Source organism: Crocodylus siamensis, chromosome 11, assembly GCF_052110815.1.
Source record: "Crocodylus siamensis isolate JL-2025a chromosome 11, ASM5211081v1, whole genome shotgun sequence".
Taxonomy (NCBI): Eukaryota; Metazoa; Chordata; order Crocodylia; family Crocodylidae; genus Crocodylus; species Crocodylus siamensis.
The window spans coordinates 30,887,721-30,913,081 of record NC_143405.1 but is presented as its reverse complement, the minus strand read 5'-3'; the positions used below and the strand labels follow the sequence as shown (position 1 = coordinate 30,913,081).

The 25,361-nt window shown below is 41.9% G+C and overlaps 2 protein-coding genes across 9 annotated transcripts in view; one reads left to right on the top strand and one right to left on the bottom strand.

Annotated features, from left to right (window-relative positions):
• Positions 1-25,361, top strand: part of CENPP (centromere protein P) — a 319,520-nt gene that overhangs the window by 52,670 nt on the left and 241,489 nt on the right. The gene's annotated exons all lie outside the window — the stretch shown is intronic.
• Positions 186-25,361, bottom strand: part of OGN (osteoglycin) — a 33,231-nt gene continuing 8,055 nt past the window's right edge. The window contains exons 3-7 of one of the 2 annotated variants that reach the window (XM_090022875.1): positions 23,642-23,726; positions 11,456-11,614; positions 9,191-9,393; positions 6,417-6,512; positions 186-6,286 (exon numbers count right to left, since the gene is read on the bottom strand). In XM_090022875.1, coding sequence (XP_089879001.1) covers positions 6,116-6,286; positions 6,417-6,512; positions 9,191-9,393; positions 11,456-11,614; positions 23,642-23,726 — 714 coding nt within the window. In that variant the 3' untranslated portion in view covers positions 186-6,115. Of the gene's footprint in view, positions 6,287-6,416; positions 6,513-9,190; positions 9,394-11,455; positions 11,615-23,641; positions 23,743-25,361 lie in introns of both variants that reach the window. The other variant, XM_090022873.1, reaches the window with a different exon arrangement.

The window sequence follows — 25,361 nt, the reverse complement described above, 5'->3', positions numbered from 1 at the left end:
AATAAAGTGAAGCGCAATAAAACGAGGTATGCCTGTATTAATAACTTATCTTGGTTGGACCTTCCTAGAGGTATTTCTGGTTTTGTTTGTTTATTTAATGGTCTTATTATGACAGGAATAGGCACTTGAGTGGTGTGTTTCCCTTATTTAATTTCATATGCATAAGTATAAAAGGTACAAGCAAATTTTATTACCTAACTTACCAGCACTCTTTTTAGTTCCAGGATAATAGATTTCTTGATAATTTCTTTAAAATTATTAAAATGCTTATTAAATGTGTTGTACACTAAGCGTATCATTACCCATCTTAAATAGTTCCCTCAGTAAGCTTTCTAACTCATTTCCTTCTTCCAAACACTCCTTGCACTGTGAATGAACCTTAGTCTTTCGGTACCTAAACTCTGATATGTACTATTGCTTTTTCATATGTTTAGAATAATTCTTTCTGTTGCACTCTTCTACATGACTTTTCTGTGCTGTTTCTCTCATGCATTCATGGAACCATTCACGCATGTGATGCTCAACCTTTTTTATTTTTCTTGCACCTCCCAATTGCGTGCTGGAGCCGGAGTGAGATGGGTAAAGATTGTGTAATTTTTTTTTTTTTTTATCCTATATTTCTCTGCAGCTATTCAGATAAATCCACCCTGAAGTACTTCAAGCCATAGTATAAGAACAGTTCTGTTTGTTCTTTCAAAGGCTCTCACATGGAAAAGAAGGAATAGGGAAATATGGATTACTTGTAGCCAACATGTTCAGTGATACATTATTAGTCCTTAGAATGTGTACATAGACACTTGGATAATAAAAGATGGGAAAAGTTTGTTTGCCCTGGTAAACTGGTATTTAGATTGCAAAATATTAATGCTGGCTACTGAGTAGTGAAGATCACAAATTTATGATGACTTGCTATTGATATACCAGAAATATCTTTCTGTATGACAAGTATAATGTTCTTTTTTTTTTAACAGTGTTTATAACAGAAGCGTTTAGAAAAAGCATACATTTTTGGGGACATTTTACTAAATGTGAAGAATGTAGACTTATTAAGAGAATTAGTTTGCTTTTTGTAAAAGTATAAAGAGTATTTCTTAAGGTGGGAGAGGCAGTAAAAGGTCTAGAGGCATGATATGGGAAATGGTGAAAACATGATCATGGTATAGTTTATTTCTGTTTCCCTGCTAATAGACTTTGGGAAAGGATGAAACAGTGAATATAGTACTGTTAGCACCTGTCTGAAAATAAAAGGACACCTTATGTTAAAAATAAATATTCCTTTTTACATACTCTAGAAATCTTTGACAGTATCACAAGGGTACAGACACCATATAATCACATATGTAAATTTTAACAGTGTTGCTTATGGTGTGCATTTGTGTGCTGGGGTGGTCCACCCTGAAGAGTGAGATGTTAGATTATTTCATGTGGGGAATATGGCTGATGGGAATTAAATGATAATGGATGGAGACTGTCCCCCAAATCACTGTTTTACAGTTTTTTGTTTGTGTTAAATATTTTACAAGATTATTTAGAATAGTAATGGTTGGGTAGCCATGAGAAATGTTAGTTTTTGGCAAATTTCCTAAATAGGTGGCCATCCTATTATATGTTTCTTCATGCTAATAGTAATTAATATAAGAGTAATATTGTAGCTGTAGTGGTCCAGAAATTCTGTGCAAGGCAACGATTTCTTTGGTTGGTAATCTTTTATTGGACCAACTGTGTCATTTGGATAGAGTAAGACAAACTTTCAAATAAAAGACATTCTTCCTCAGGTTTCTGATTACAGGGAGCCATAGTGACTATGCCATGCCTAGTTCCGTGTGATCAGAGACCTGAAGAAGAATGCCTTGCATTTAAATCTCATTTAATACTTTCTCAACTACATAGCTGGTTTAATAAAAGACATCATCCTAAGAAATCTTTGCCTCTCCATACTAAGACTTTGAGATGTGAAGCAGCCACACTTGGTTTTTGTTCCTTCATAGAACTTTCTGCTTTAAGAGCTGTAATGATTTTGTTAACTAAATTGAAACATATTTGATTTCTGTTAGAAAAACAGTGTTTTTGTTATGTTTTATTGGACTAACTATATTTGTGAGAGAGGTTTGACACTTTTGGAAACGCTTTCTCCCTCAGGTACAAAAATCTTGCTATAAATGCATTTTATACAGGTGATGAACTGCATGTAAAACTGTAGTAATTTAAGGACTGATGGTTGTGCTAGATCTTGTAAATCACATCTCTATGGCAGTTAATATAGTTACCTGTAACTTTAAAGCAAGCAGTGAGCAATAACCCCAAAATGTCTTTGGCTGACTTCTCTAGAAGTCAAGATATATAAATAAATAGATATGATAAACAGGTAGGTCCATTTTTTAACAAAACTGCTAAGCATTATAGTTTAAAAATTATAACAGTACGTTAATCTTGTAGAATTAGTTTTCCTAGGTTATAAATGTATACATTTAAAAATAGCACTAACTTTTTTTATACCTACTTCTGCCCATGCTTGGCAAAAATGTCATGCATATAGTCAGAAGGGGTGAGGAAGCGTCTTCTACATGCTCTGTTATTTGTTGGGGTTAATACTGTAGTTAAACCAATTGATTTATATTCCTGCTGTCCCCTAGTAGCAATGAAGTACATCTATATTAGAGATTTGCACCAGTGTAGCAACATGGATGGCATAAATTCATAATATGCTAATGTAGACTTGTAAAATTTTAAATAATCAGATCTGCTTTGGGAGCTCTGCTGATATGTTTTAACTGATGCTAGGGAACTGTTAAGAAAACAGTAATTTAAACTTTCATTTTAAAAAAAATCAGTAGGGCAAGAAATCCATATTCAGCTTCATAAGATATGATTACTAATGAAGTAAGCATGCGATACAAATTTTATTTATTAACATATCTTTAAAAATCACTTCATTTTACAGCCATATTAATATTATTTAAGGGATCTGGAGAGCTAAACTACTATTAGGTGGGAAGGATAAATTAATTATTGTGCATTATTAATACACTTTTATGGTTTCAGAGAATACCACTTACCTTTAACTGAAATCAGCATAACTGCTAATATCTAGTACATTTTATAAATTAAGCTTTTAATGGCAGTTGAAGTGTAATTTTAATATAGCTTTCTAATATATAAAAATAATATTATCCTAGGAAAGCAGTGTAAAGACCATTTATAATCATTTTTGATCTTATTAATTATTGAAAACTTTGTTTATTATTAATGATTTATAATGAGGGCAAGATCTGGGATACTACATGTGCAACAATATTGTACATTGTCTATTGTTTGAGTTTTCTTCATCTTAAGCAATTGACGTTATAAGGACAAAAGAGTGTCCTTATAGTGTGTGTGTGTGTGTGTGTTTGTTTCCTTTTTCCTCTTAACATCACTTTGACTTGAACTTTGAATTTAATTTCATTTGCTGTGGAATTATTTTAAATATTTTTACATGGGACTAAAATATTAAAGCATCAGCATTTCATAAGTCATTAATATATTTAAATGGAAAGTGGTAATACAACATTTAGATACTAACTCTCTAAATTTATTAACAGGCATAGTAGACTGATAAATTCATGTTTAAAAGTAGAGAATTTAAATTGGTACTAAGTTTACTATAAATTACAGAGCAGAGGCATAAAGATCTTGTGGCTTTCCATGTTTAAAACTATTCTAACATGTTTTTTCTTTCAGGAGAACATACCAACCCAAATAACTTTTTTGATTTGGACACTACTAAAAAGCCTGTTAGATTTCTGTACTCGCATGTTCACAGTCATACTGCATTTACTTGACTTTACTGAGTTTATTTTTACTTGACAAGGTTGTCCTTCCCCACCCCCATTCATCATGTGGAAAACAAAGCCTCTTCTTAGAATAAAGTATCACACCTGGGAGCTGAGAGAAGTGGCTGTGCAGGGAGCCCAGCTGGGGTAGGGACAGCATTAGCAGCATATAGATTACTATTTCCAATGTCTGCCCAGCCCCTCTTCCTGCCTCCCCTTGTCTGTCTGCCTTGCTGACAGGGAGCCAGGCAGGGAAGGAGGAATCTGCATGCTGCTGCTGTGGTCTCCAGCCAGCTGGGCTCCCTGCCGAGCTGCCCTTCATGGCTCCTAGTTACAGTCTGGCTCCGCTGTAGCAGGTGCAGGGGTAAGGTGGAGGTAGGTGGGGGGGAGACCAAGGGATAGGAAAGTGGCGAGGAGGCAGGCACCAGGGGGACAATGGGTGGGGGCAGGCAGCCTGCCTCCCCTACCCCTGCTTTCTCCCTGCTTCTACCCCCAACTCTGCTTTTCCCATTGTTTGCCACAGCTTTTATGGCATAGCAGTAAGGGGGACAGATTAAAGACAACCTCCAATAATTAAATTCTAGAGGTGGAAAATTATAACAAATTTATAATTTTCCAGGTTTAGAATGTAATTATTGAGGGGTTATCTTAAACTCAAAGTCATCTTAGATTCAGGTAAATATGGAGGTATCTGAGGCATTTAATGGACACTTGACAGCATTCACTGTCCGGTTGTTAATGCCCTACAGCACAGTGATATGATATTGTTTTACTAAATGTGAAATGAAAAAGTTACTAATAAGTCTTAGAAATACCACCCCCCCCTAAATCTTGCATTATAAACCTGAAGTTAAAATAACTATACTAATAGAGATCCTAAGCTAGTTATTATATTATTAGGGAATTTAGAACTTCTCATGTTTCACCAAGCTCCTTATGTGTATCTCTTGCCTAGGAAAGTCTTGTATTAACCATGTAGCATTTTTTTGTTTTAACATTCATATTTCTGAAGCAATTAAGCCATATGAGCTCACTCCAGATTTTTATTAAAACAAACAAATGAACAAATCACTTGAAAGAAAAAAAATTTGAACATGTGTATTAATGTTGTTAGAATTAATATCTCTAGGGTATTATCTCTGCTTTAATGTGAGTGGCTGTCAAAAGTCCTGATCATTAATATGAGAGGTGGTGCCTGGGTCTTAAAGTAATTGAGGGTTAAATGGTGTTAATCAAGTTTCACATTACTTTTTTAAAAGTGGTTCTGTGCTTGATAAGATCAACTTTGATTTTTATTCAAAGTATTTTTGCAGTTTTCAAGTAATTGAAAAAAGTTTTTACTCTTCAGAATGACTCTTGCAAAAATCTTTTTGTTTCTTTTCAGTGAATTCCTTAGCAAGGTATTTTATTTACAAATAAAAAACAATAGTACTTCCATGCTTACTTAAACCTTATTTAAGTTCAACTGCTTTTCCTGGAATGAAATCAAAGGAAATCCTTAACAAAATAATGCTCTGTCAAGTTAATGTATTTTAATCAGTATTAAAGATGGTTCATCATGAGAGTCTGTGTGTTATACCATTGTAATCCTAATGTGGCTAATTGAGAACAGAGTTGTGCTGGTGCTTGAAATTAGGTCACCAACTGTGCTGATATACAGGCCAGGATACCATTCTTTGTACTATGTTGGCTCTACAGCGCTAATAAGAATAAAGTAATTCAAACTTAAAGTAACCCTCAGCCTTTAGTAACAGCAGTATTACTACTAAAACATTTAATTGAAAGGAATGATATCTCTAAATAGAGCTTGATAAAGTTCTTCAGTTAAGAAACTGTTTTTGACTGAAAGATTTGCATCAGTTTTGCTGGGAAAAAAATTCTGAAATGACTGAAAATGTTGCATTTAGACACTTCCTTGGAAGTTTTCTTTTGTGCCAACCTGAAATCAAATCTTTTCAGGTTGCTGCTAAGCCTGGAAAAAATCCAAACAATATTTTTGTATAGTTCTGCCTCTGAATAAAGAATGTTTGCAAACCTAAGGATTGCAAGTTAGAGACTTTTTTATAGTGTCAAAACCATATGATTTTGAACACATGGGTGGAATAGGGAATGGCAAGTGAAAAGTGCATTTTTACATAGTTAGTTTCCAGACTAGAATACATTTATATTATGGTTAAATATTCTTTGGGTATGTAGAGAAACTGTTAAAAAGGGAGAGGATGTAACCATTTAAACTCAGAAACAAAAATGATCTTCTGTTATCATACTTAAGTTTATAGCATGTATAATTGTATAGGTAGTGGTTAGTAGTATGCTCCTATAGGCAGCGTTCTCAAGCAGGAAAAAGCATTAGGATGCTTTCCCAAGATGATTGGATTGCCTTCCATTCTTATCTCTTCCATATGTGGATGGACATAACGTGTGTTGTTAGATTTGCAGAAAGTATCATCTTTGATTGTAGTTATGTTGTTAAACTGCAATAACAAAACAAGGTTAGTTTGAATGTATTACACGTGCAGAACCTATATAAAAGCTACATAGGGTTGAATTTAAATGATTAGTTATACTCTCTGTATTATAATAACAGGAATATTTTGAGAATACCTGAAGGTGCAGAATATACAGGCTGTCTGGCAGATTTAGAGGTACAGAATCTAGTGCATTATGTCCTAGGTAGAGGTGTGACAAATTGGTCAGCTTCTGTAGGAAAGAGGTGTGAGGAAATATGTTAGCAATGAGTTGTCGTGATTATTCTGTTAACAGTTTAATAACTCATGTTCCTGTCTAGTAATAAAGATTTCAGTATTTTACTTCTGAATCCATAATTTTAGTCAATAAATGTTAGAGGTACACCAGTACTTCAATCTGATACCAGATGGGTACTGACATGAAGAAAATTGTGTGTATCGGATATTGGCCCCGTGGTGCTGATAATTTGGCTAACAAATGCCTGTGCTGTGTGCAGCCACAGTACAGCATGGAGCAGAGCCGGCAGCCTGGGGAGGGAAGCTCTCATAGCTCACTGCCACCCCAGCTAGTAAGTCGGAAGGGGAGGGGGGAGGGAAGGGGCATGGTGGGGCAGAGCAACACCCCCTGCCATGTTGAGGGAGGGGGCATGGGCAGGCAGATGGGGTAGGGGGGATGCAAGACAGAGCTGCAGCTCATGGTGGGGGCAGCTCCCACTGTTGCTTGTACCTCAGGAGGGTGGGGGGAACATGTGCCTCTGGATCTGTGCAGCACGGGATGGGCAGCAGCTAGGGGGTGGACCTGGAGTCAGCACTGTGTAGCTCTTCTTGCCGGGGGCTGGGCTCGGAGCATGCTCCAGTGTCACTGGGAGGAGGCTGCAGCCACCCCAGATTTAGCCACAGCTCTGCTCCCAGCCCTGCGCCGCTGCCCAGCTGAACCCTGGCTGAATGCTCTGCCTCCACCCAGGTACCGGGGAAAGCCAGGGCTGCGTCAGACAGTGGCATGAGACCGGGAACAGAGCTGTGGCAAAATTTGGAGTGGCTGCAGCCCCTCCCAGAGCCCACTCTGAGCCCAGCCACTGTCAAGGAAAGCCCTGCACAGTGCCAGCTCCAGCTTCACCCTGCAGCTGCCGCCACGCCGATCCAGGGGCATATGCCCTCCTTCCCAACCAGGGTGCAAGCAGAGGCAAGAGCTTCCCTCACCCCATGAGCCGCACCTCTGTACCACACCCTCCTCTATCCCCCTGGGCAGCACCTGCCTCTGCCCCGTCCCCTCCCTCATTGTCGGGAGCATTCATTTGCCCCCCCTCCCATGCCCCTTCCCTCCCCTCTCCCCTTCCACTACACCGGGCTTACCACCTGGAGGCAGCTATATTGGATCGGTATCGGACAATATGCTGCCTCAAATATCAGCTATTGGTATCAGCCTCAAAAATCCTGATCTGTGCATCCCTAATGAATGTTCATAAAGGTATCCGGCATGAAAATTCTTTTGCTGGAAGTACTACACATAATACAAAATATACGAACATATTAAGCATTTTCTGTAACATGCATTTCCATTTGTTCTGAAATGTTTTTAATAAGTTCTGTGTAAAACTTGAGAGAGACTTAAACAATTTGAGACCACTGTGATTTTCTTGGTTTGAATATTCAAACCAAGTGATTATTCAAAATGAAAAGGTAGTTACTTGGAGATAGTTTAAAATCCCATCAATTTACTTTCTCATTAAATATTTTGTGTTGTGATGGATGGTACCCTATGACTTAAGAAGTGGGGGTGGGGTTTCTCTCTCTATGCAACCATATAAATATCTGATTATATGTAGTTGAATACTTGAACTACCCCTTTCCTAACCTGAAGGCAGTGCAATCATAACCTGGTATAAAAAGGGATCGTAATACATTTACTGAGCCTTACACTGCAAGTCCTCCCATTTTGGCCCCTGTCAGCATATTTTCCTTGGTTACTGTGTCATCAAGATGATATGTGAGTATTCATTTAGAATCAAATCAAGCCATATATTGTTCATTTATCAAATTTTACTGTAACTCGTAATGAATAAATGCAGTAGCTTTTCACGACTGCAGAATTATTTCCATATGAAAGTTTGAGCTGCATATATATGTATGTTAGTCATTTGAGTATTATTTTCTAAGACTGAGTTAAAAAATCACAAAAAGATAAGTTTCTTCTCAATCATGTTACCCAGGCTACCTTTTATACACTCTGTAATGATGATAGCCAACCATTTTTCTTACTTAGTTATGGAATACCAATTGTGGTATACCAATGAAAGTTTAAGGATTATCAAATCTGACATCAGTTTGGGAGCAAATAATACTTGTTTGCCTAGGTCTTAGAACTGTGGAACTCATATGCACCCGTAATCAGTTGATGTTATTAAGCAATTGATACAACTGATATTATTCTATAATGAAGTGATTCTTAACTAGGATGAGGCAAGATCTCCTAGAGAGTGGAGTGCTACAAATAGTTACTGTTAGGTGTGCAAATACCTGCACATTATTCACAAGATATTTTAGAGATTTCAAACAGGAATCCAGTGACAAAAACGTTCTGATCTATTGTGAACTTTCTGTTTCTTTGCAATGGAAGACTTGTTCTGTTTATTTTTCCATAGTAAAAAATATGACATAAAACTAGGTGCTAGCATTTTGTAAGTGGTGGTTTGAGTCTAATGGAAGGTGCCTTGAATCTAAAGGTTTGAGAATCATTGCTGTAATGCCTTTAAAGTGTAGTATTCTAAGAATCTGAAAAAAAAAAAAAGATTCTTACACTTATACTTAGTTTTTTAAAAATAAGAATAAACAATTTAATATCATAATGACTAGACTACTATAGATATTGTTTTACATTATTTCAGTTCAGTTTTTATCATTTCTGTTTACCTTGAAAGCATTTGCTTTGATTCCTCTGCTCTTAATTCTGTTGTGGTTTGCATTGAATGTAATTAGCTTAGGAGGCAGAACTGGAAGCTTTACAAGCCTATTTTCAGCAAGTGAAAGTTCCTCTAATAACAGAAGTTTTGCAAAAGTTCCATCTTCAATTACTTCTATCATATTTCCAGTAAAATCAATTCTCTTTAAGGTAGCTACAAAGAAAAAAAATCTGAATATTGGTTTTTATTTTTTTGTTAGTAAAATAAAGCAAAGGCATAATATACCATCACTACAAGTTGCAGTTTCTTCAACACTTAATTAAAAAGTAAGTTGCTGTTGTCAGTTTGTTATAAACTTCATATCCTTTGTACTCAATAGATGATGCTTTGTGGTGGCATAATAAAATGTTTCTGCTTTCTGTAGGACTCCTGCTTCACTTGTAAAAATGGAAAGGTGTGTAGTGAATTGAAGTAGAGGTCAGCAAAAAGATAATCATGGTTTTAATTTAGGTTAATATCAACCTGGAAAACAAGGGCATTTTTACATGTGTTCCCAACAAGGCACTGACTGGGCACTTCTAATTAGCGAGCTGGGCTAATTAAAAGCACCTGCACAGCACATACATCAGTGGCGCAACACATTGCTGTGCTGAGAAAATGATGGTGGGGTGCTTTGAACTAAAGCACATCAAACATGTTTTATTTCAAAGTGCACTGCCGCCATTTTTGCTACACGGAAATGTGCTGTGCCACAGATGCACATGATGAGTGTGACTGTCAGATTGCATCAATTTCATGCTGGATTTCCAGCATGTTGAAGCAGGCTCCCTGAAGGTGTGTAAGTGCTTCTAAGTTCTATTTTTTCCCTCCTAACTTCCTGTGTGGTGTCCCAGTCAAGTAATTTGCACCGGTTTTTACATTGGGCCCAATTTATAAAAATTTTGAGCATTTGCCACTGAAGTCATTGGGGCTGTTGCTCTGCACATAGTGTTATGTAAAAATTCAGGCCTTCAGTGTTTGTTTAGGCACCCCAAGCTAGTAGACATTTGACAGTTTTCATACCTTTGTTTCTGTTTCTTGCATAAAAGTGGAACTATCACTGTCTTACCTCCCATAGTTGTGCAGGTCTAATCGATCTGCCTTCTGGACTACTCTATAGTGAAGAGTGCCATAGAAAAGCTTAGAATGAAATTAATAACTCTGTATTCATACCATTTAAACACTGATATGCGGTTAATAAGGCATGGAGCTGCCCACTACCTGAGGAACTGCCCATTCACTGTGTTGCATACAGGGTTGAATGAGGCACCTGGCAACAGCATAAAATTGTACAGTGTTGCATGTATGGAGAAGGGTTCTGGATTAATTTTACATGGTCATCCTCCTACCATTTTGTTTAAATCTGCAATGCTGAAATATTCCTCATTTAATTTTACATAAAGTATCTAGGTATGAAGAAGTAGTAGGTATTAATTAGCATTTTATTTATTACTGGGGCAGAGTGGATAAACCCCACTGACTTCTCCCAGCTGGGGACTACCAGCTCAGGTGCTGGCTGTAGCTATGCTGCTTTACCCTGGGGTGCGCCCCCTGAGGAGAAGGCTGGAGTGGCTCAGTGCTGCGGAGGCAGGACTATAGTCCTGTAGCCAGCACCCAGTGGCTGCTGGCGGGACAAGGGGGAGGGTGGCAGGGGTGGTCACCTTCACTCTGGGTTGCTCAGAACCCCCCTCCCCCCCACAATCCGGCTCTTGAACTTCAGTGAAGGATCGGATGTGGCTTCCAGGGTGAGTAACTCTGGCCACCCCTGAATTAGGGGCTCCTTTTTTCTTCAGTGCGTGTACGATTTATGATTTCACTAAACATATTTTTTTTTGTTTAAGGTAATTTAATGAGCTCTTCCTACAAATGGTTCTTTGTTTGAGTGTTGTTGGCAGCATATTACAACCTATGATCAATAATTTATGCTGTATGTGTTAGCTTTGATATGAACACATGTAATTCTAGATGTTGTTTCTATCCTCTGTTTGGTGACTGTAACTACAAGACCTGATTCTTCAAAGCCTTTCCAAATATTGGTCATTGAAGTAAAAAATAATAAAACAAAAAGCAACACTCCCCTCCCAAAAATAGGTCATGAGAACTCCTCTCTTTTGGTATTGCTACCAATTGACAAATTCTCTGGTCATTTCATCTTTCAGCCTAGAAAATATTTGAACTTTAAATGTTAGTTAATATCAGTTTAACTACAAGATTTAAATTTTAAATAATTACTTACGAATATCAGCAAAATCTGAGACTACCACCTTCTTTATTTTATTGAATCGTGCATAAAGGTAGGCTGTTTCCTTTGGCAGAGGGGGAACAGATTCAATGTCAGTTTCTTCACAGTATACTGAACCACTTAAACACACGCACAGCAGACAAGTGGGCAAATCTGAAAGCAAATCATTTGATATTCTGCTATCAGGAGACAGCTAAAAGAGGGGCTATCAGTCCTTTAAATTGGGGTGCTGAAAACACATTTTCAATGAGTTATAATACCTGTTTAAGATCTGTATCTTTTAAGGTTTCATACATTTGTTCTTCAGATAGTAAGACCAGGATTTGAGGACTACAAATTATCTTCTTTCTTCTGCATACAGTATTGACTTCATCCAGGGATAAAGTGTTCTCTTAAACGCAACATTTTTTCCCAATTACCATATTTACTTGAATATAAAATTACCCTGAATGTAAAAAGACCCCACCCCCCAATAACTGATTCAATATACGGAAAACGTATAAATTTGTTATAATTTTCTAGGTGTGGAATTTTGATTATTGGAAGTTTGCTTGACTTTGTCCCCTTCCCACTGATGCATCAGGGAAAATAAATCTAGGTGGTCTGTTAGCCCCCTTGCCCTTTGCCCCCCCCACCAGCTTCTTCCTCTTTGCAGCCCCTCCTACCCCCCCTCCCCTTACTGTCAGACCATGTTCTCCCTGGGCACCTGGAAATGAGCAAATTTGAAAACCCTGACCTTGAAATAATAAACAAATATATGAAAACTGCTACAGGCACTCATAGACTTAATATATTCAGAATTGATGCATTTTACCTTCTTTGAAACTATTGCAACTTTTAGCACAAATACTCCATAAACACACTTTTAAGCAGCTCTTTTGTACCTATTTATATGTAATACAAACTTTTTTTTTTAAAGACATCTTTTGTGTTCCAATTTAAATCAAGTCCAAATCCATGAGTCAGTCCAGAACCATAAGTCCAGTCTAGACCCTACAGCCAGCAAACATCCTTCACCTCCACCAGATATTTCCCACATCTTTTGGCAGGCATCTTACATGCAGGCCCAAGCCCAGAGGCTTGGGGTTCAGATGTCTCCAAGTTTCACCTGCCCTCAGCCATATGGCCGCAGGAGCAAGCTAGGGAACAGCCTCCCATTTCCATAAAATGGGCATTAAGCCCCAATACCTCAGCAGGTACTAAACCACTCCAGAAGAGCAGTCATCCCTGGGAGGGCTTAAGGAAAACTGCCTTCTTGTACCCAGATACCTGGTGTTTCCCCTATGCATAATATTAGTCTAAAACCAAAAGGGGCCACAGCAGAGTAAACAGCATTTCAAACTATGGCAACCCCGTGTCTCAGCAGTCCTCAGTATATGTGGGTACTCCAGATAAACACTGCAAAGGATCCGTCTGCCAATCGGTCCCCCATTTTTGACTGGTACTGGGTGTTTTTGTCATGAGTCCTGGGTTCCTCCAAAGTTTATTTGCAGATGAGGCACAGGGCAGTCTGGTCCAGCTTCACCTCATGGAGCATGAAGCCACACTAATTGTATGTAACAGGCTGAGTGATGGTGAGACAGAGGGATCACGGGTGAACTATTTCAGCCCCGTTTGATGATGGGTGCCAGACATTTAAGGCAAGTGAAGAAACAGGAATCATTGGAAATGGGAAAGGAAAGGAAAGGCACAGCTTAGCTGTGGAAGTGAAGAGGAAGTTGAAAAGTGTTCAGTTCACCATGACTTGAAAAAGTTGGCGCTGAGAGGCATTGTGCGTGATGGGCACTACAATATATTTTATTCAGATGGGCTGAATGGAAGCCTTATGGTAGGTTCCCATCAAAAATACTGTTTTAGTATTTCTGGATATTATGGTACATTCAACATTTTTAGCTGGTCTTATTTAAATTGAAAAATGTACATCTTTAATGAATAAAATTGTCAATTACTGCAGGAATTTTCAACCTGTTTCTTCCTGAGGGGCCCCCCCCCAATACTATAAAAACTTCACGACCCACCTGTGCCACAACTGCCTGGCTTCCCAGCCCACCCACACGACCCTGGGTACATTGGTTGGGCTCAGCAGTGGGGAGCTGTGGTACCCCACTCACCTGTGCAACACCAATAATCTTGCCTGCCTGCCTGCTCACAGTGCTGCCTGCAAGATGGAGGCTTTGAGACCAGTCAGGACAGGCCCACCAACACCTCTTCCCCAGGACTTGCTCAGCCCTGTGGGGCTGAGGCAGCTCCTACCCACACTGGACTGGACCAGACGAACTAAGACTACACTGTAGAAGTTCTAATGAACATAGTTGGAGCTTTTAATATTAGAGTAAGGTGACATTGCTTGTTCATTCAATTTAGATGCTGCTCTTCCCAACATAAGAAGTGCCATACTGTGTCAGACTAATAGGCCATCTAGTCCAGTATCCTTTCTTAGGCAGTGGCAGAAGTGGATGTTATAGAGGGAGAGCATTGAACTGGATATCTGTAGAGCAGTGGTTTTCAACCTGTGATCAGACTGTCTGTGGGGTCCACAAAAAATAGCTATGCTCAATCAAAAGTATGTGAATAGCCACATTTACAATTCAAAGCGGTCCACACGTCCATTCAACATTTTTAAAGTGAAAGAAAGGAGCTGGTGAAAAGTGTGCCTAGCCACAGCTACCAGCTGAGGATCTGCATACAGCAATGGATCCAGGATAAACCAGGCTGCAAACAAGAGGATGAGGGAACCCTGAACCCAAACAATGGTGGGTGTCTTTGTCTCCCATACCTTGCATCTCTCCTCCCCCCACATCCCCATCTCCCTAATTTAAGTAGTCTGCTCATCTAGATTCAGTTTCAACTGGTTCATCCACATCTAGTCCCCAACTACAGCCAGGCATTGGGAAAGAATGGGAACTGTGGGGCCAGGGTCAGAAGAGGAGAGGTAGAGCAGAGTGTCATCAGCATGCTGATGGCATCTTACTCCAAACCTCTGCACAGTGTTGTCCAGCAGCCCAATACATATTGAAAAGGAGGAGAGACAAGATATAGCTCTGGGGGGCACCCCACTGGAAAGGTCCCAAGGGGAAGATGAGCGTGTTTTTATTACTAATCTCTGGAACCTCCCTGATCAGAAGGAGCAGAAACAAGTTAGACCTGTCCTGCGAATGCCTATCAGGTCATGTAAACACTTTAGCAACATGTCATGGTTGACTATATTGAAGGTCCTGAAAGATCTAGTAGAATCAGCAGGGTACAATTTCTCTGGTTTATCTCTTGGTGAAGGTCTTTAACCAAGGGAATGAACTCAGTCTCTGTGCTATAGCCAGGATGAAAGCCAGATTGACAAGTGTCTGGGAAACCAATGGCTTCCGGTTGTGCCTGGAACTATTGGGATACTACCTGTCCAATGACCTTCTCTAAAAACTGGAGGTTGGAGACAGGGCAGTAACTGGATGGGGAGTCAGCATGAAGTGATGACTTCTTGAGCAGGGGCCTGATAATCATAACCTCAGAGTGTCTGTCACCTTGCCCTTTTGAAGGGAGGCACTGACAACCCCTGCCAGCAGTGCTTCAGTCTTCTTTAACTGATTTTTGCAAGCCAAGACAAGTATAAGTCCAGTTCACAGTGAGGTGTTCTCATCTGTCCAAGTGCACCCTCTGCATCAGTGGGTGATAGAAGTTTAAAACAATCCATATATGCAGGACAGGAAGAGATTCCTTACCCCAGACTCTGACTCAGCAGCAAAAGTGGTAGTCCCCAAGCCATGCCAGATGTAGGCAATTATGTTTGTAACATAAGTGACAAACTTGTCACAGCAGACAAGTAGACTTAGTATCTGGGCAGAAATTACCTGGATGGACCAGGTCATTCACCACCTGGAAACTTCTTCTCGGTGATACTTTGCAGATGCATTGTCATTGGAAAAGAAAAACTATTTTGCTGCTTCACTGTTATGTCATAGTCCTTTAAGAAAAGTCTGTGCCACAGGTGGTCACCTTTGGCATAAGTTAAGAGCCACCACATGTACCAGGGGGACCAGTGCTATTACAGTGGTGGAATCAGATGCCTGGATGCTATTATATTAATGGTCAAAGTCAGTATGTTATTCCACAGACCGAACAGGCCATCAACAGAGTAGCCGTCAAGGTCTGTGGAGATATACCTTAGACTTCTGGAATCCCTCTTAAAGCTTTTGACACTTTGAGAGACACTTTAGGGCTGTAGGGGCAAGTCCATTCACGATGTTCAGTGAAACAGCATAGTATTGATGTTTAGACTCCTTGGAACAGAGCAGTTTGACTTCACAACCTTTTGTGTTTCAGTTCTGTAAAATATTTTATGCATTATCACTTGGTTCACATTTTCGTAGGCTAGGAACTTTTGTTTCAAAATTTGGATTGTAGGGCATAATTGTATGTCAGAGGATGGCTTTGAAATTAAATCCCACAGCCTTCAAATCATGGAATATGCAATCATTACAAAAATAATGCTGTTACTTTGAGACCAGTTTTACCAGCACTGTTGGTTCATTTAATCAAATGTTCTTTACTTTATTTTACTTTACTTTATAGACCTCCCAACCAGGGAGAAGATCTCGACCAGGAATTCTTAGGTCAGCTCACAGAGGCAGTGAGGGCTAAGGATGTGGTCATCATGGGGGACCTGAACTTCCCAGACATCTGCTGGGAAGAGCAGTCAGCCAAGTCTGATCGCTCACGTCGGTTCTTAGCCAGAGTGCAGGACCTCCATCTAACCCAGGAGGTGCACAGCCCCACCAGGGGAGATGCCTTGTTGGACCTGGTGCTGGCCACGGGTGACGACCTGGTGAGGGGGCTGCGGGTGATGGGCCACCTGGGAGACAGTGATCATCGCTTGCTGGAATTCACCATCCAGCGTAAGGTGGCAAAGGGCTGCAGCAAGGCAACAGCCCTAGACTTTAGGAGGGCTGACTTCAACAAGCTAAGGAGGATCGTTGGGGAAGCGCTGAGGACCCAGAGGGGAAGGGAGCCAGATGTCGAAGGGGAGTGGTTGCTCCTTAAGGAGACGATCCTCCATGCCCAAAGGGAGGTAATCCCAACAAGGGTCAAAGGGAGCAGGAGGGCACATAAACCCCCATGGCTCACTAGGAGCATCCGGGAATGTCTCCTTGCTAAAAGGGAGGCATACACCCAATGGAGGGATGGGGTCATCACCAAGAAGGACTATGTTACAGTCGCCCAAGAATGTAGGGGGGCAGTCAGGAAGGCCAAGGCAGAGATGGAGATAGGACTAGCCTCCCGGATAAAGGACAATAAGAAGTCCTTCTTCAAATACATAGGGGGTAAAAAGAGGGTCCCGGGTAATGTGGGGCCCCTGCAGGACATGATGAGCAACTTAGTCGTCATGCCAGATGACAAAGCTAACATATTTAACGATTTCTTTGCCTCTGTCTTCCTAAGTAGGGACCAGTTCAGCCACCTCCCTGCTGGGCCCCCCTCGGGCCCCGGGAGAGACACGCCTGGGCCAGGGGTTAGCGAGGAGTTAGTTAGGGTACTTCTGGAGAGGCTGGACGTGTTCAAGTCCGCTGGTCCGGACGATCTTCACCCTAAGGTTCTACAGGAACTGGCCGAGGTCATTGCGGGACCCCTGGCGCGGCTCTATGAGCACTCGTGGTGCTCTGGTGAGGTGCCGGAGGACTGGAAGAGGGCCAATGTGGTCCCTATCTTCAAAAAGGGAAAAAAAGAGGACCCGGGAAATTACAGGCCAGTTAGTCTGACCTCAATCCCGGGTAAGCTCTTTGAAAAAATTCTCCTGGCACACATCCAGGAGGGCCTTGCGGGGGAATGCATGCTCAGGGGCAACCAACATGGGTTCATCAGTGGCAGGTCTTGTCAGACCAACCTGGTGGCCTTTTATGATCAGGTCACCAAATCATTAGACGCAGGGGTTGCTGTGGATGTAGTCTTTCTGGACTTCCGGAAGGCTTTCGACACTGTCTCTCACCCTGTCCTCATCAAAAAGCTGGGAGACTGTGGTGTCGATGCCCACACGGTCAAATGGGTCGCCAACTGGTTAGAGGGCCGCACCCAGAGGGTGGTAGTGGATGGGTTCTTCTCGACCTGGAAGGACGTGGGCAGTGGGGTTCCGCAGGGCTCGGTCCTCGGGCCCGCACTGTTCAACATCTTCATCAGTGACTTGGACGAGGGGGTAGAAAGCACCCTGTTCAAGTTTGCTGATGACACTAAGATGTGGGGGGATGTGGGTGCACTAGAAGGGTGCAATAGGCTACAAGCTGACCTTGACAGGTTGCAACGGTGGGCGGATGAGAATAGGATGGGGTTTAACACTGATAAGTGCAAGGTGTTGCACATGGGGAGGAAGAACCGGCACCACACTTACAGGTTGGGGAACTCCCCTCTTGCCAGCACGGAGACGGAAAAGGATCTTGGAGTCGTCATTGACTCCACGATGAACATGGGCCGGCAGTGTGGGGAGGCAGTCAAGAAGGCCAACCGTACCCTGTCATGCATCCAGAGATGCATCTCGAGCAGGTCCAGGGAGGTGATCCTCCCCCTCTATGCGGCACTGGTCAGGCCGCAGCTGGAGTACTGCGTCCAGTTCTGGGCGCCACACTTCAAGAGGGACGTGGACGATATGGAAAGAGTCCAGAGGAGGGCCACTCGTATGATCAGGGGTCAGCAGGGCAAGCCTTATGAGGATAGGCTACGGGACCTGAACCTGTTTAGCCTCCACAAGAGAAGGTTAAGGGGGGACCTTGTGGCCTGCTACAAACTGGTCGGGGGGATCAGCAGGTATTGGGGGAGTCCCTGTTCCCCCGTGCGCTGCCAGGAGTGACCAGGAATAACGGTCACAAGCTGGCGGAGGGTAGGTTTAGATTAGATATTAGGAGGCGCTACTTCACAGTCAGGGCGGCTAGGGCCTGGAACCGGCTTCCAGGGGAAGTGGTGCAGGCTCCTAGCCTGGGGATTTTTAAAAGGAAGTTAGATGAGCACCTTGCCGGGGTCATTTGACCCCGGTGCTCTTTCCTGCCAAGGCAGGGGGTCGGACTTGATGATCTATCTAGGTCCCTTCCGACTCTAGCTACTATGAAACTATGAAACTACTGTCAGGGGCAAAGATTTCTTATGGTGATAGCTTTTATTGGACCAACTATATAGCTGGGATAAGTGTTAGAAATTTTCAAATGCCAAGACATTCTTTTTTTGTCATCTTCCTTGTGAATCTGGCTGTAGCACAGATGGTATTCATGTTTTTTGGTTGATGTTCATCTGACAAGAATCCCTTTTTGGTCAGTCTGCAGTTTCTTTCATACCCACAAGCAGTGAATTCTTCCTGAAATGGCTGCTAGGTTATTGCCAAGTTCAGCTAATACGTCTTGAATGATACTCTTGAATTATTTATTTCTACTGTGTAATCTTGGCAGATAGCATTGGGCTTCATTTAGTAGCTGTTGCTTATTTTTATACTTTTGTTCATTTAATTGACTCCAAGAAATTGTGAACTGGTGCCATAAGTACCATGATGGTAATTTTCTCTTCATGTGTCACTTGTTGGAGCTTGATGGTGTATTTTTGGGCTTTTTTTTTTAGTTCAGGCTTACTGCAAGCTACTTGCATTGAATGTAGACTAGTTGTGGATGTGATATTGCAAGATATTGATTGATTGTGGAAACATCTGGAGTTTGGGAGGGCTATAACCACCCACTTAAAATCTCATGAATTTAGTTTGTGGCCTTGTTAAATAATCTGTTGCTTTTAGATTTTTAGGTAACAGATTTCATAGATTTCTAGGTTTGGAAGGGACTTTGTAGATCATTGAGTCCAACCCCCTGCCCTAGGCAGGAAAGAGTGCTGGGGATAAATAACCCCAGCTAGGTGCCTGTCTGATCTCTTCTTGAACACCCCTAATGTAAGGAAAAGCACCACCTCCCTTGGAAGCCCATTCCATATTTTGGCAACCCTCACCATAAAGAATTTATTCCTGATATCTAATCTAAATCCACTCTCTTTTAGTTTGTGGGCCTTATTTCTAGTAACCCTGAGGGGGTGCCCTGGTAAACAGAGTATTCCCTTATTCCCTGCTGACCCCCCCTGTAGACAGCCACAAGATTACCTCTCAGCATTCTCTTGCAGAGGCTGAAGAGGTTCAGGTCCCTCAGTCTGTCTTCATAGGATCTTACCTGCAGGCCCTTAACCATACGAGCAGCCCTTCTCTGAACCCTCTCAAGGTTATCCACACCTCTCCTGAAGTATGGCACCCAAAACTGGGTGCAGTACTCCAGCTGTGGCCTAACCAATGCCGCATAGAGTGGAAGTATCACCTCCCTAGACCTGCTTGTGATGCACCTACTAATGCAAGAAAGAGTGCGGTTAGCCTTGCTTATTACCTTATCACATTAGTGATTCATGTTCATTTTTGCGTTGACTAAGACTCTGAGATCCCTTTCTACTGCCCTGGTACTTAGAATGGTACTTCCTAGTCTATAGGTGTATTGGAGATTCTTTCTCCTCAGGTGCAGAACCTTGCACTTATCCTTGTTAAATTGCATCCTATTCTGATCCGCCCACTTCCCCAGGCTATCCAAATCCACCTGGATTCGCTTTGTGCCCTCCAGTGTGTTAGTTACCTGTACCCCCATAGTGTGGTGTTGTCTGCAAATTTGGACAGAATGCTTTCAACCCCCTCATCCAAATCACTGATTAAGATATTGGAGGAAGAACCGGCACCACACTTACAGGTTGGGGAACTCCCCTCTTGCCAGCACGGAGACGGAAAAGGATCTTGGAGTCGTCATTGACTCCACGATGAACATGGGCCGGCAGTGTGGGGAGGCAGTCAAGAAGGCCAATCGTACCCTGTCATGCATCCACAGATGCATCTCGAGCAGGTCCAGGGAGGTGATCCTCCCCCTCTATGCGGCACTGGTCAGGCCGCAGCTGGAGTACTGCGTCCAGTTCTGGGCGCCACACTTCAAGAGGGACGTGGACAATATGGAAAGAGTTCAGAGGAGGACCACTCGTATGATCAGGGGTCAGCAGGGCAGGCCTTATGAGGATAGGCTACGGGACCTGAACCTGTTTAGCCTCCACAAGAGAAGGTTAAGGGGGGACCTTGTGGCCTGCTACAAACTGGTCAGGGGGGATCAGCAAGTATTGGGGGAGTCCCTGTTCCCCCGTGCGCTGCCAGGAGTGACCAGGAATAACGGTCACAAACTGGCGGAGGGTAAGTTTAGATTAGATATTAGGAGGCGCTACTTCACAGTCAGGGCGGCTAGGGCCTGGAACCAGCTTCCAGGGGAAGTGGTGCAGGCTCCTAGCCTGGGGATTTTTAAAAGGAAGTTAGATGAGCACCTTGCCGGGGTCATCTGACCCCGGTGCTCTTTCCTGCTAAGGCAGGGGGTCGGACTAGATGATCTACCTAGGTCCCTTCCGACTCTAGCTACTATGAAACTATGAAACTATATTGAACAGCACCAGTCCAAGAACAAGCCCTGGGGGACAACACTGCCCACATCTCTCCAGGGAGAAACTGCCCCTTCCACCACCACTCTCTGGGTGCATCCCATAAGTCAGTTTTTCACCCACCTTACTGTAAGAAAAAATCCACATCACAGCTACTCAGTTTGCTTGTAAGAACTGGATGTGACACTGTTGAAAGCCTTTTTTAAAGTCCAAGTAAATACAAGCAGTCCTCAATTTACAACGTTTCGAGTTGCAACGTTTCTCACTTGCAATGTTTATAAATTGACACCCTGTTTCAACTTTATGATGACACTTTTGACTTACAACGTTTGATCCAACGTGATACCATGTCAGCAAACAAGTTCGCTGTGTCACTCATCTCCCTGGAAAACATCTGTCCAAACATGCTTGGACACTTTCGTTAAGACAAGACTCCAGAAAAACTTGCAGCCAAGACTCCTGAGAAGACTCCAGCCAAGAACACTTCAAAAAGTCCAACCAAGAGCCCTTTAAAAAGTCTAGCAAAGTCACCTCAAAGAAGTTCTTCCAAATCAATATGATTGCTATTTACGATATAAATACATTCATGTAGCTATATTAGTCATCTATAATTGATTGAGTACAAAATTCTGGGGTATTTTTGGTGAAAATAGGGTATCAGGCCTTGGTTTAGGAACCAATCCCCCATTTATAACATTGTTTCTTATGAGAAAATTGGTTCCGAGTTGCAACGTTTTGACTTAAGACACGGTTTTCAGGAACCAATCATATCGTAAGTCCGAGGGCTGCCTGTAACATCTCTCTCCACCCCTACATCTAAGCACTTTGTGACCTGGTCATAAAAAGAGGCCAGGTTAGTCGGGCAGGATCTGCCTGCTATAAACCCATGCTGTATTACCTGTTGGCCCCCCACAAATATAATCCTTTATGAGTTTTTCTAAGATCTTGCCAAGAATAGAGATGAGGCTAACTGGTCTATAATTCCCCGGGTCCTCCTTCCTTCCCTTCTTGAAAATACGGACCACGTTGGCCCTTTTCCAGTCTTCTGGGACCTGTCCTGAGCACTACAAATGCTCAAACAGTTGTGCCAGTGGTTTCACTATGACACGGGCCAGTTCCTTTAGTACCCTTGGGGGAAGATCATCGGGGCCCGCTGACTTAAATATGTCCAACCCCTCCAAGTGCCCCTTCATTAGGTCAGTGCTATCCATAGGTGGATTGGTATTTCTCTCATGTCAGACTAAAGTCTTATTGGGAGGTGTGTTTGTATCTGTGTCCAGGAACACAGATGCAAAGAAGTCATGTAAAAGTGCTGATTTATCCATCCTGTCTGTTACGAGTTGCCCTAGACCATTCTATAGAGATCCTATGTAACCCTGTGACGCCTTGCTCTTTATGTACTTAAAGAAGGGACTTTTTGTTATTCTTAATCTTTGTTGCGAATTTAAGTTCAGTATCTGCTTTGGCCTTCCAACCTGCTTCCCTTCAAGTGCAAGTCAAGCAAGTATACTCTTCCTTGGTAATGGACATGTTGAAAAATGCTGCAGCTTTTTAAAAATCTCTTTGGCAAGAAGAGTTCTCCCTTTTACATACAGATCTCATGAGAGTTGTATAGAAAAACGTTTTGAGTGAGTAAGAAATATATTTCAGAAACAGTGGGGAAACATGACTTTGGGAAGAACATAGGTATTGATTTGTAAGCTACATTATTCACAGAGCATATGATGTCCAGTTGCATTTTCTCCCAGTTAACTTCTTAAATATATTTAAGATACTGATTTTGACATGTTAAGTCTTAGCTACAGTAAAGACATTTTCTGCCCGTCTAAAGTTGAAGTTTTGAGAGCATCACTTCTATTTTAAAAAAAGACTGCTTAGTTCTTCACATAACTAATTCCTGATTTAGTGAAGTTGCTTTGGTTTTTGGAATATGCTGTAAGGTATGTTTTCTTTGGCCAGATAGGTCAATTTTATTAATTATTGGTTTTGGTTGATCAGTCATTATCTATATATATGTAAAGCAGGGGTTGTTAACCGGGGGTATGCATACCCCTGGGGTACTTAGAAAGGTTGTAGGGGAGACAGGGCAGGCTCTGAGGGATGGCAGCAGTGTCTCTCCTGGCGTGTTTGCCTCTTACCAGAGAGAGGGGGAAGGATGTGCTGGGTGCCACTGGCCCCACGCAGCACACTACGGCGCCTCCATACACCCCACCCTAGCTCACATTCCTGATTGGCTGCTACCCCCTTACACAGAGCTATGAGTGTCTAAATGGGGGCGGGGGGGGGGGCTGTTGTGCCTGCCCCCGGCATCGCGAGATTGGCTGCGCACAAGGCCTGTCAGCAACCCGCAGAGCCACAACCTGCCATGGGAAAGTGGTCTGGTGTGCGCCAAACAAGAAAAAAATATAGAGGGGTACATGAGCTGAAACTGTCAGACTTAAGGGGTACACTTGTTAAAGAAGGTTGAAAACCCCTGGTGTAAAGGATGTGATAGAAGTGTCTTATAATGTGGGTTTCATATGTTTAAAATTCACCTGAAATAAACGTCTTAAGTGTTCTAGTTTTCTGCACCAGAAATCAAGAAACCTTACAACCCAGAGCATGAAAGTATTGTGTATAAATAAGAAGATTAATGAAATTTTTTATCCATTATTTAAGTCCCCTTTTGAAGGAACTTTTAGTGTTTTAGAAAGGTTGATAGTTATAATACTGTAACATTTAACTTACTTGTATCCTTTGTTGGTGGTACATCTGGTACGCTCTCATCATTCTGTACTCTAACGTTAGTGTCAGGGGAATCAGTCATACCATCCTCCATATGTAAAAGCAAAAGGCAAAAAATAGAGTTCATTAAAGACTTAAAATATACTTCTACTTAAAAATGTGCTTTTTGCTCTTGTTACTATAAACCAATTAGAAAATTAAATATTTATATGCATTGGACAATGCTTAGAATGTTGTTTGTTTCCCCTTTTGTTTATGGACTTTTCACATAAGAAGGAGATGGAGATGGGCATTTTTTAAAAATATAAAAAATATTTGGGGTTGGGCACACATGGAATAGGGGTATAATCTGTATGTACTCATCTGAAACTGATTAGATTTCATATTCAAAAAACCATTAGCAAAGAAATAACACTTAAGGGGGAATCCGGCCATGTTGTGTTGTATCTGGCCATGCCCCTTCCCCCACCATTGGAGCTGTGAGGGGGTAGGGACCCTGATGAGGCAGCAGCCCCTTTCATGGTGTCCTGGGGAGCGCAAGCCTCTTTCCAGTCAGGGTGCTGCACTGTGGGTGGGAAGGGGGTGGGGAGAGCTATAGCAGCCTGCACAGGGCAAGCAGTGGTGGCAGGGCTCCAAGGGGCGGCTATGGGGGCTAAGCTGAAATTTTTAGGTGACCATAGCCCCCCCAGCCGCTCTAGCACTGCTACCGCCACTTGCCCTGTACAGTCTGTGGCAGCTCTGCCCACCTCACATCTGCTCATGGCTCAGCCTGCCCACCACCAGGAGGAAACTTGTGCTTCCTGGGACACAAAATTGTGAATTGAGTAGGTCCCTGCACACAAATGGTTTCTGCAGGAAGCAGGAAGTGATTCAGCAAAAAGTTGAAATCTGATTTTTTATAAAATATACTGTCAAATGCACAACATTAGGCCAAAAGGGGTAGTTAGCCTCATCACATCAGTCTGCAGTCAGGCAGGATAGAGTTGCACCTTACAGACCACTTGAACTGGATTAAGTGAGCTGTTGCTGATGCATACAAAAATGTATGCATCTCTATTTCATTTAGTCTATAAGGTGCAACTCTACCCTTCACTAAGCGAAGTGAAAGGGGGCGATCTTCCTTAATATTTCAATTTTACTGTTTTAGGCCTTTACAATAATAGGTATAAGTTGTTTTCAGATGAAAATATCAATGCTTTCCCAAACATACTCACTGCAGTACTCAATATATAAATTTGCAGGTTTAGGGTAGCTTCCTTTATTGTACTGTAAGTCTAAGGTATCTGGGTTTCTTGCTGCGCAATTAGATAATTTGCTATCATGGAAAACATGAGACTGGTCTATGGATAGATACGCTATGAGGCACCCATATATCAAAAATGCAAGTCAAGTCCGAATTTCATTAATTTTGTTTTTAAAAAAAATCTTTCAAAGGTTAAACATGTTTCCCAGTGTCAGGTTTTAAATACTAAGGCCAAATGCTGAACCAGTGAGGGAGAAGCAATTTCTGTCTAATAACTCCATAGTGATTATGGAACAACAGTGCAGAAAATAGTTTTGCATGATTGCAATAGGCTCAGTGTCTGCTTATACGGGAAGAAGGTAGAAGGATCCTTGATCTTCTTCCTCTATAAAATAACCAATTCATAAAACATATAGTAAAGGTCACTCCATGGAAGGCTTATATAACAACTCTAAAATAGCCCTGTTACTTATTACTTGC